This window comes from Gymnoscopelus braueri (assembly GCF_963280865.1).
Source record: "Gymnoscopelus braueri genome assembly, chromosome: 11".
Taxonomy (NCBI): domain Eukaryota; kingdom Metazoa; phylum Chordata; class Actinopteri; order Myctophiformes; family Myctophidae; genus Gymnoscopelus; species Gymnoscopelus braueri.
The window spans coordinates 30,454,585-30,466,882 of NC_137613.1; the positions used below are offsets into that span (position 1 = coordinate 30,454,585).

At 43.7% G+C, this 12,298-nt stretch overlaps 1 protein-coding gene across 1 annotated transcript in view; it reads left to right on the top strand.

Annotated features, from left to right (window-relative positions):
- The window catches only part of LOC308095578 (uncharacterized protein), a gene marked incomplete at its 5' end in the record, with an annotated part of 237,988 nt that overhangs the window by 36,857 nt on the left and 188,833 nt on the right, over positions 1 to 12,298 (top strand). The window contains one exon of the mRNA XM_080442631.1: positions 5,711 to 5,802. Within this exon, the coding sequence (XP_080298757.1) occupies positions 5,711 to 5,802 (92 nt within the window). The remainder of the gene's footprint in view (positions 1 to 5,710; positions 5,803 to 12,298) is intronic.

Consider the following 12,298-nt stretch of genomic DNA (forward strand, 5'->3'; position numbering starts at 1 on the left):
GTTCATTTCAGCGTGTATATGTACAGTAGTATGTGTGTATTACAGTGATGGAAAGTAACTAAGTACATTTACTCAACTTGTTCAGGTACTTTTACTTTGAGTATTGGTGAGAACTAAAAAATGAGATGTATCTTGCTTAGATTCACACAACAGGATTATTACACTTATTAAAATAGTTTTGAGAGAAAATTGTTTCTGTCAATTTAAATTCTGAGAAATCTGCCTTTTTCTCAGCTCAAAATACATCTTTGGAAAAAGTATGTATGCTTTGTATTGATAGATTTAGTTAATAAACAAATGAATAATGGTAGATTTGCTCCCCTAACATTTGATTACAATCATAACGTATTAAAACAAAATAATTTTACCTCAGATTTTTTACTTTTTTATTTTAGTTCAATACATCCCCAGCCTCTTAAATGTTCCTTCATATGAAACTTTAAAGGAAGAACAGCTGTAATCCATCTTGAATTTGTTTTTGTTTTATTATTCTGGAAATGACATCAGACTAAGTGCTGTGGTTTAATGTCTGAGGACCAGACTGTACATATCATTATCAGGAGTTAAATGGAGCCGAGCCTCCTGGTTTCTTTTTTCTTTGGGCTATTCAAAAATAGCAGATCTACAAGCTCCAAGTGCCGCGCTATGAGCTTGTAGATCTGCTATTTTTGAAAAATCGTGATAATCTTTGAGTATATATATTTTTAAAGCGAACATTTGTAACTCAAATCTTTGTCCCTGGAACAAAATATTTAACAAATGTTCGCTTTAAAAAACTCAGTCTCTGTTCATCCCCATCCTCTCCTTCAGTTCTAGCCAACAATCAGAGGTTGTTTTTCTGCACGAATGCTCGCACACACACGCACACGCGCACACACACACATGCACACACACACACACACACGCAATGCAAGCACGCACGCATAGATGTCTTCTACTTAATATGAGAGGGCCTGCATCTAATTTCCATTGCCTACTTTCCAGCAAAACGTCCTTATTTTCCCCCCCCCATTTTCCAATATACTGTAGAATCTGTATATACTGTAGATGATTTTCAAAAACTGCCCACAGTGTACTGTAGAATGTGTAGATGATAGATGGTATATAGATACGGAGGTGCAGCACACACGCACGCATGCACGCACGCACGCACGCACGCACGCACACACACACACACACACGCACACGCACACGCACACACACACAGTCAGTGTTTACTGCTAGCTGAAACAGAGAGATTTCTCAGCCCCATTATCCTTTAAACACATTCTAATCTGCGCAGATCAACTACAGTAAATACAAGTACCAGATATATAAATGGAGTTATAACTTCCAGGACGGTCTCTATTTATCCCTCTCTCTCTCCGTGTTCTCTCTCTCATGTCTTTTCCTCACTGTTCCCTCTCTCTTTGTCTCCATTCAGAGTGGTCTTAATATAGGTCACTGCCGTCTGAAAATCCTTACGCCGCTGAAACTTTGATAAGTGCACTCCGGGTGGTCGTGCGGCGAATATTAAATATGCAATAATGGCCTCTAAATATCACTACCACCGGAATATTTACATTATGAATGATGCTGCGGAATAAAGCCAAAGGCAATATGTTCCTTACATGCAGGGATTTGAATAATCATGTTTAAATTATCACTATTAATGCGAATAATAATTCGGTTTGACCAGTTCTTCCCTTGTTTGAGTCCTATGAATACATGTTTGCGTTTGTGTGTTGTATTTACTGCATTATCAGGTGCAGTTCCCTGGTGTTTAGAGCTTGAGAGGGCTATTAAAAAATAGCAGATCTACAAGCTCATAGCGCGGCACCGAGTGCCGCGCTATGAGCTTGGGGATCTGCTATTTTTTTTTAATCGTGAAAATATTGTGCAAATCTTTGAATATATCTTTTTTTAAGCAAACATTTGTAACTCAAATCTTTGCTTCTGTGGATTCGACAAAATGTCTTCTAAATCCGAACATTTTTTTTTTATGTATCTGGCCGTGGACCCCCACCTGATAATATTTAGTTCCAGGGACCCCCAGAAGCTGTAACAAAGTAAAAAATGCTCACTTAAAAAAATACATATTCAAAGATTTGCACACATTTTCCACGATTTTTAAAAAAATAGCAGATCTACAAGCTCATAGCACGGCACTCGGTAGATCTGCTATTTTTGAATAGCCAAAGAAATCGTAAAAAATGACACAGATGCGTTCCCGGTCTAAATGGGTTGAAAACCGGCAAAATAAACACGTGAAAACATCTTTGAATATCCACAGCACAGACTCTACTGTCTGTCTCTTATGGTTTTAAATCCAGTCATTTAGCGCCACCGTCTTCATATTTCTATAATGAAAGGCGCCCCCACTCTAACAGCTGGACATTAATCAGACCATGTGCTCAATCTCTACTTCGCTACAGGTTATGATTTTCACATTACTTAACGCTCCGGTATCTTCCCCCTCTCATGCACGCGCACGTGCGCACGCACATTCATACACGCGTGTGGGTGGGTGTGTGTGTGTGTGTGTGTGTGTGTGTGTGTGTGTGTGTGTGTGTGTGTGTGTGTGTGTTTTATTAACCCATTCAATCTGGGAACGTATCTGTGTCATTTTAGATGTCTTTGGCTATTCAAAAATAGCAGATCTACAAGCTCATAGAGCGGCACCGAGTGCCGCGCTATGAGCTTGTAGATCTGCTATTTTCTTTTAAATCGTGATAATCTTTGAATATACATATTTTTAAAACGAACATTTGTAACTCAAAGCTTTGCTTCTGGGGGTCCCTGGAACAAAATATCGAACAAAGGTTCGCCTTAAAAAATATGTAATAAAGATTTAAACACATTTTCACGATTAAAAAAAAAAATAGCAGATCTACAAGCTCATAGCGTGGCACTTGGTGCCGCGCTATGAACTTGTATATCTGCTATTTTTGAATAGCCAAAGAAATCTAAAATGACAGAGATGCGTCGTCCCGGATTGAATGGGTTAATGTGTGTGTGTGTGTGTGTGTGTGTGTGTGTGTGTGTGTGTGTGTGTGTGTGTGTGTGTGTGTGTGTGTGTGTGTGTGTGTGTGTGTGTGTTCGTAACATGTGGAAAAGGGGAGCCACAGAGGCGGGGTCTCGGACCCCTGGCTTTCTCCCATTATCCTTTTCTAATTACACTTTCCTTGTGAAACAGAGGATCAGAGTGCACCATTGACTGCTCTTAATCCAGCACCATATTTTAATTAACACAGAGGCGACCCCCTTCTCTCGAATAGCGGCCCCCGGACCGCTCCGCACAATGACTCATAAATCACACATCTCATTCCACCGCTCTTCCATATACCATGATGGATTTACATCATACAGCCTGCCTGCTAATGTCTGGAATATGAACATGAGAGAGAGAGAGAGAGACAGAGAGAGGGAGAGAGAGACGGAAAAGATGGCGCTTGAGATGTATGAGAGAAAAGGGGGGAGAGAGACAGATAGAGAGAGAGAGAGGGGAATAGAACAAGAGATAGTGAAAAGGTGCATAGAATGAATAGAATGTGAATGTGTGTTTTTGTAGTGTGTGTGTGTGTGTGTGTGTGTGTGCGTGCGTGTGTGCGTGCGTGCAAGAGAGATGAACTGGGAGAGAGAAGAAGAGGGCGTGAGAGGAATGGTGGTACAGATCTCGTTTGCAGCCTTTGAGAAATGTGTTAGTGGGACTGTGAAATTGTGCGCGCGTCTGTGTGCGTGTGTGCATGCGTGCGTGCGTGCGTATGCTTGCGTATGTGTTAAGAGGTGTTAAGAGACCTGGTTGTTAAGGAGTTTGATGAATTCCAGCCGACTTCACTCTCTACTAAACTCCAAATGTGTGCGTGTGCGTGTGTGTGTGTGTGTGTGTGTGTGTGTGTGTGTGTGTGTGTGTGTGTGTGTGTGTGTGTGTGTGTGTGTGTGTGTGTGTGTGTGTGTGTCTGTGCGTGCACAGGCATTGTGAGTGTTTTGATTGCAGTTGCAGATAGCTTCATTAATTAAAAATTACATGAATTATTATAATTATCATGAATTATTCTATTTATGGAGATCACCGTATGCAAGTTTCCATCAATTTGCTTTGCAATATAGGATTTCCTTTCATTGGCATGGCAACGGTTCAACCCATTCATCTTTATTTACAGGCGTTTGTGTGGTTGTGTGTATGCGCCTGTGTGTGCTCAAATGTGTGCTTTGCATACATTTGAGTGAATCTGACCATGCGTTTATGCATGTATTTTCATGTATGAGTGAGTTTTCATAAACTGTGTGTGTGTGTGTGTGTGTGTGTGTGTGTGTGTGTGTGTGTGTGTGTGTGTGTGTGTGTGTGTGTGTGTGTGTGTGTGTGTGTGTGTGTGTGTGTGTGTGTGTGTGTGTGTGTGTGTGTGGGGGGGTGTGTGGGGGTGTGGGTGTGGGTGGGTGGGTTTGGGTGTAAGTGGAGATGGGCTTGTGGCCGAAGTTTGTTATTGCTAAATGGTTGGTGCATGCCGCTAATTAAGATGCACAACATCCCCTGTCAGCGCTGGTGTCGCTAATTATCAAACAATGTAGTGCTCACCAGATATGAGATCTGGCAGCCTCTGTAGTCATGTTACCAACCTATTACTGGTGCAATTACCCTGCGTGTGTCATTCTCCACCATGCTCGTCTGCCTTCACGTGTTAGAGGGGTCCATTTGGTTCCATTTAAATTAACACTGAGAATGCTTGTAGTTCAGGAGGCCTGAATAATGCCTGTCTGGGGTCAGAGGCAGCTTGTGTGCCGAACATTAAGTACTCAACCCCAGTGCTTGAGTCAAAGTACAGATACTCCTGGTCAATTTCACTGCTGTAATTTCACTCTTATGTACCCGTACACAACATTAAAGGAACCTGGAGGTAGAGGTATCCAAATGCCCTTGAGCAAGACAGGGTGGGTGGTGGCTGATTTAAGCGGTCACACCTGGCTTGAGTCAAACTAATTGGACTCTGACCTGGATGTGACTACACACACGCCACCAATGCACACTGCATAAATCAGCCATCCCCACACACACACACATGCAGAGAGCCTCCATATTTGATCTGCTCAGTTTTGACTCTTGATCTCGATACGGTGTCTATTTTATGAAACTAGGTGTAATGAAGCACGCTAGCATTTAGGCTAGCTCTGTTGCCTGAGGCAACAGTGCAACTTGCACTGTCTGCAACTGTTGCAGTGTTGAAGGAGGGGAGCGGAGGGCGGTTACTGCGGAGGACGGGCTGTCTCCCCATTGGCTTAAAGGACAGGCAAAACGGGGAAGTGTCCCCATTGGCTTTAAAGGAGTGAAGGACAGCCAGGATAGCCAATGATTGAAAACATGTCGAACATGATGCAAATATTTAGGATGACGATTAGGTCTGACTGTTTATAGACCCAGGCGCTCTTCGAGCACCTGGTAAAAATGGTACTGTATAGTAGAACTTGTCTCACAGCACACCGTTTAGGACACCGGCCGCTGCACTAAAGCTCTGGCAAATAAAGAGCTTGTTGATATAAAAAAAATCCCTCCGTCGTCTTCTCCCTATTGAGCCCTACTGGTCGACTCCAGTCGGCGTGTCAATGTGCCTGAATGGGTGAATGTAACGCACATTGTTAAGAGCATTGGATAAAAAGCTATATAAATGCAAACTATTTACCCTCTCTCTCTCTCTCTCTCTCTGTCTCTCCCCTTGTCTCTGTCTCTGTTGTCCAGGTTATGGTTTTGTGGATTTCGACAGCCCCGCCGCGGCCCAGAAGGCCGTGTCCTCTCTCAAAGCCACCGGCGTCCAGGCACAAATGGCCAAGGTAAGGAAGTGACTCCCCCCGCCACGTAGCAGCATCGATGCCTCCAGTCTTTTTTCAGCCGAATTTGCTGAATAGGCTCAGTTCCATCCAGGAATATGAAGTGGTACTCTACACATTTAATACAGGCTGACAGTTCTAAAAAAACTCACCACATACTCTAAAGCCTGCACTGGTCCAGAAACACATTTTTTTAAATAGAAGTATTTTAGAGTTTCTTCCCCCAGCGTGTGCTGTCAGTCATGGATGGAGCCACAGTTTGGCTCGGTGACTCTGTCCTCTCTCTCATATCAGAAGTCAGTAGTGATTAGCGCTCATGGGCCTGTTAGAGTGCACTGCCTTGGAGGGTGGTTCCAGGCTCTGGGTGTTAGATGTCAAGGTGGGGGGGGGGGCTCAGGTCTGGTTCATCTGGCCGGCACTCTGTCAAACATCAGACCTTTAACCACTCTACTAGGAGAGACAGACCGAGGCTGTGGACGCACACTGACTCGTATCAGGTGTGTGTGTGTGTGTGTGTGTGTGTGTGTGTGTGTGTTTTGCGATGACTTACTGAGTGTGCATGTACTGTACGTGCACACGTGTCAGACTGTCCGTGTGCATCTACAGATACGTGCGCCTGCAGCTGTGAATCTGCAGGCGCACTGACGCAGTTAGAAAAATATCAAACTGTTTTAGATTCTCGTCATCAACCACCACACCACAAACGGTAGCCATGATGATGATGATGGTGATGATGATGATGATGATGATGATGATGATGATATGTGAAGATGAAGGTGACTGCTCCTCTATAATCGCTCATTAATCGAAATCGAGGCAAAAGTCTGAAATAATCGTGGCGTTGATTTGAAGTGTCATGGCCCGGGTCTGCTGGCAGATTAAAACCCATTAGATGTGATACAGAAACGTTCCTTCCACACGCAGGTTGGCTGAGTAGGGGAATGATTGCGGTCATACTGTAGCTAGTGCTGATGATGAGAGCGTTATAGCGGTAATGAGGAAGGTGGCGGTTATTTGGCTGAGATGAGATGAGATGAGACGATGGGGGGGAGGAGAGAGAGAGAGAGAGGGAGAGAGAAAGAGAGAGAGAGCACAGCTTCAGGTGTGCCATTTCTCAAACGCACCATTTGGCTTCCTCTCTCTCTCTCCCCCCCCCCCACCCCCCGTCCTTCCTCCAATATTTATAAGAGGCCAGGCAGGCTCCCTCCTCCCTGAATACAGAGCAGGGATCAGTCCTGATCTTTACCGGTGTCATTTTAACCCGTTCGATCCGGGAACGCATCTGTGTCATTTTAGATGTCTTTGGCCATTCAAAAATAGCAGATATACAAGCTCAACGATGAGCTTGTAGATCTGCTATTTTTTTAAAGATCGTGAAAACGGGTGCAAATCTTTGAAAATACATCTTTTTAAAGCGAACATTTGTCAAGTATTTTTGTTCCATTGACCTCCAGAAGCAAAGATTTGAGTTACACATTTTGTTTCAAAAAATATATGTTCAAAGTTTTGCACAAAATTAATGTTCAAGATTTAAAATAAATAGCAGATCTATACAAGCTTGTACAGTAGATCTGCTATTTTTGAATAGCCAAAGTATAAAGGTTATGGCTCAAATCTAAAATGACAGAGATGCGTTCTCCCGGATTGAAAGGGTTAAGCTTGTGCTTTGCAGTCGATCCCACTGCTTTCTCCGTCAATATTTTCAGGTGAAGGCTTTTTGTCCCCGAATGAAAGAGATGACCTTTTTACACAATGTGTGTGTGTGCGTGCGTGCGTGTGTGTGTGTGTGTGTGTGTGTGTGTGGGGGTGTGTGCACATGCTTGCATAAAACTGCGTATCTGCATAGGTGTGTGTGTGTGTGTGTGTGTGTGCGCGCACGCACGTGTGCACATGTTTCTGTGAGTGTCAAAGGAGTCGGTGTGTGTGTGTGTGTGTATTCTGATAGGATGTATATGTAACATTTGTGCATCGTGGTTTATTCGCGAATGCTTGTCATTCATCAGCGCAGTGTTCCAGCTCACTGTTTATCACGTTGCTTTCAGGCCCTTCAGTAGTACTTTGGTTTTATAGACTGCCTCCATGTCTCTTTATCTGCTATCATGACTATCACTCTCCTCTCCTCTCTCCTGTCCCCGCCTCTCCCCGCCTCTCCTATTATTCTGCTATCTCTTCACCTATACCTTTTAATACCAAGTTATAGCTATTCCCGCCCATTTGCCCATACACATGTCTTTGTCTCTCACACACACACACACACACACACATGCATTTGTGCGCGCACGCACTCACGCGCGCGTGCACACACACCCACCTTGTATTCAAGCCAGCCATATGTTCACCTGTCAAACATCCAATGAGGTCAATCTATTCCCTTCAATAATTAATAGCAGGAAGTCTGCGTGTCTGTGTGTCTGGCAGAGACATGATGACAGTACAACGACTTAAATATATACTGTACCATAAATATCATATTTAGGTTATGGTGTATAATAGTGTGCGCTGTACGAGTAATTCATACTTCAATGCTGGTTTAAATCACCTGGGCCACTGCTAAACTTGCTAACTATACTAGCCCTACTGTGGTAACCCACTATAACAGCAGCCACGCTTACCTGCATGCAATGCTTACTTTATTAACCTTACTTCCCCCCACTTCCATAACCCTGTTAACCATACTATCCTTAGCACATACAAACCTCCACTAACTACTAACACCTGCAATCATAATAACCATGCTAACCCCTGCTATACAAACCCCTCTAATCATACTAATCATGCTAACGTACCCCTCTAAGGCCACGTTTACACGACAAAGTGCCGTTGCGTTCTCACTTTTTATTCTGCGTTTAGACGGAGACGCAACAGTGATTGAAAACGCTGTAGTGTGCATGCCAGGTGTCTAGGTGGTGGTGACATGCTACCAGATAGACCAGTCACGCATGCGTAGAACCACTTCCGTTCTACTTCCTATCACAGCTGTATGTTTACATCAATGTAATAGAGCACGTGGCGTGAGCCGACGTGAGCCATGACATCGCGCTTTTTGCAGTTTCCCCCGTTTTGCCCGTTTACATGGAGACGGGAGGCGGAGAGTTCAAAGATTTCCACTCTGGATGGAGATTTCACTTTATTTGGGGTTTTCAACCCCCGTCTAAACGGAAGGCACATCTGATATTTTATTTTGGCGTTTTCTCTAGAGCCTGTTGTCGTCTTAACGGGGCCTTAAAGGAGAAATCCGGACATTTTAAGTGTTATCTTTGATGTGTCGCTTTATCACTCACCATCCTTGAAAGGGACGTTGAGTTATTTCAGAGAGTCCCGTGTCGTCATTTTTTCGACCCCCTCCGTTGGCATAATGGGAGCGCGTGCCTAAGTGAAATTCGTCTATTATAACCGATGCAAAGTTATTTTTTTCTCTACTACTACTCATTGTAGAGTCTCATGATACTCAAACATGCACTGAAAGTTCCTGAGATGCTAATGCTAATGCCGAACGAGCTAACGCTGGTTGCTTGTTTCTCTCCCAGAACCTGGCAACTCGGTGTTGCCAGGGAGAGAAATAAGCAAACAGCTCGTAGCTTTAATTTATACTCCAGATATCTGATGTACAAGCTCAGAACACAATATGTTTATCATATATATATATATATACACCAAAAATATTCTCTTATGGGATTCCCTGGCCCAAACTATTTTCAGATGGGGTCAAATAGATTTCGGGGGTCCTTGACATACAAATGTTTGAGAACCACTGTACTGACCAAACTAACCCCTCCAGTAATAATACTGGCCTTGCAAGGAAACCTCAATAACCCCTGCATGCTAACCACCCTGCTAGCATTTCTCCCTGAATGGAGGGGCTTGTCTTCATCCTGCCTCTCTCCCTCTCCTCTCCATTTTGTCACGTACAGTACATCTCCCCACCACAGAGTGATGAACGGCGTAGCTCGTCAGAGCCATATGCTTTCAGCGCAATTAATAAAACCATCAGTAATCAAGCTGTGCTTTGGGTTTTTTTGTTTCGTTTTTTTTTGTCTTGTATTGTTTCTTCCGTCTCTGTCGTTGGCTCAACACCATTAACAGGCTCTCATGAAGGTGCCTTATTTTAAACACACTGAGGAAGAGGTGTGTGTGTGTGTGTGTGTGTGTGTGTGTGTGTGTGTGTGTGTGTGTGTGTGTGTGTGTGTGTGTGTGTGTGTGTGTGTGTGTGTGTGTGTGTGTGTGTGTGTGTGTGTGTGTGTGTGTGTGTGTGTGTGTGTGTGTGTGAGAGCGATCGAAGCAGAAGGGAAGCGACACCTGATTTTCTCCTGCTCTCCGTTCCTCTGTAGCTGCCTGCCGCCTCGTCGCTCTCCTCTCGCTCCCCTTGGAATTTGAAATACCAAGGCAGGAGGAGATGAAACAATGTCTTCCCTTTTTGTCTCGGCCCTCGGTGACAGCGACAGGGAGGAGAGGAGACGTAATTAAGACACTAAAGGACACGTCCCCCTCCGTTACACCCACTCCCTGCACCCCCCTACACTCACCTCTGCACGAGACACAGATAAAAGTCCTTAGTGTGTGAAGGTGTGGAATGGTTGTGTGTGGGTCTGTAGTCAGTGGTGGAAAGTAACTAAGTACATTTATTTAAGTACTGTACTTAAGTACAATTTTGAGGTATTTGTACTTTACTTGAGTATTTCCAATATCCAATACTTCTCAGAGGCATCCACTACATCTCAGAGGCAAATATTGTACTTTTACTCCACTACAATTATTTGAAAACTAGTTACTAGTTACTTTGCAAATATAAACTATTACATTATAAAACATACATTAACCACTTTAGCCCTATTCTATACATAGGCTATTTGAAAATAGCCGATCTACAAGCTCACAACACGTCACATCGTGACGCGTTGTGAGCTTGTAGATCTGCTATTTTCAAATATTTTTGTAGTTACTTTTGGTACTTAAAGTACATATTGATACCAATACTTTTGTACTTTTTCTCAAGTATATTTTGAATTCCGGACTTTGTAACAGAGTACTTCTACATTGCAGTATTGATACTTTTACTTAAGTAAAACGTTTGAGTACTTTTTCCACCACTGCGTTTGCGTACGGCACACATACTCCACATGCACACACATGCGTGCCTTGCCCCGTGTACTCTGTCCTGAGTATGATTTTGCTCATGCCACTCATGACACACGACGGAGACAGCATGATAACAGGTGAAGGGAGCACGCGGCTCTTTTCCACAGACGCAGACCTGTCAACCATCAGCTCTCCTCACTCCTCCACAGGGCTGCCATTTTCCCCCTTGAGCCAATCAGGCTGAATTATGGGAAGGGGCGCCCTGGATGGTGGTGTATGTGTCGGGAGAGGCAATTCCACCTGACAGCTGCTTGTTTTCAGACAACAGCCAGTCTTTATGGAAATCATCTCCGTACCTTTTTTTCCCTGGCTCTGCCTCGGCATCCCGCTGATAACAGCCCACAGGAGAACAAAGACATCGCTTTCTTCCACCCCGCTCTCTTATTTCCTATATCGTTCTTCCGTGGCTCTCCGCGTGGCCACGGCCGCGATTAGTAACAGACTCCTATAACATCCTATTGAGGCCGACAACGTACACCCTGCCTTGAAGTCGGCCAATGTAAACACACGTGCAATGCAAACACAAAAACCTGGGTGTCTTTTTCGACAACCAGATGAACTTCGAGTTCCATGTTAAAAAGGTAACTCAGTCATGTTTCTACCATCTGCGCAACATTAATAAAATAAAATCAATTATCACATCTCAAGACCTGGAAAAAATCATGCATGCATTTGTCTCTTCCCGTCTTGATTACTGCAACGGACTCTACACCACTCTGAGCCGTGCGTCACTATCACGACTTCAACTAGTACAGAACACGGCGGCCAGAATTCTCACCAACACTAATCGCAGAGCACACATAACACCAGTGTTAGCCGCACTTCACTGGCTACCAATTAGGTCCAGGATAGATTTTAAAATCTTGTTAACCACCTATAAAGCTCTACATGGGCTAGCACCACTTTATATTGCTGACCTACTGCCCCCTAAGGACAAGGTGAGGTCCCTCAGGTCCTCTGACAAAGGCCTTTTGAAGATACCCGCGTCCAATCTAAAAACAAAGGGTGACAGGGCCTTTGCAGTAGTTGCTCCCACACTGTGGAACGCCCTTCCCCTGGCATTAAAAAATGCTGAGTCGGTTGATTGTTTTAAGAGAATGCTTAAAACACTTTTGTTTCGTAAGCACTTTGTCATTTGAAGACCTGACTCACATAGGTCAATGCTTTTGTTTTTATCCTTGCTGTTTTGTACTTTTCACAATTTTTTTTTTTTTTGTACTATAATACCCTGTTGTTATCTTGTTAATTGTATGTATTTTATGTTCCATTGTACAGCACTTTGTAACACTGTTTCGAAAGGTGCTTTATAAATAAAATTTACTTACTTACTTACTTACGTATACGTTTCCCCATCCTTGGTCGC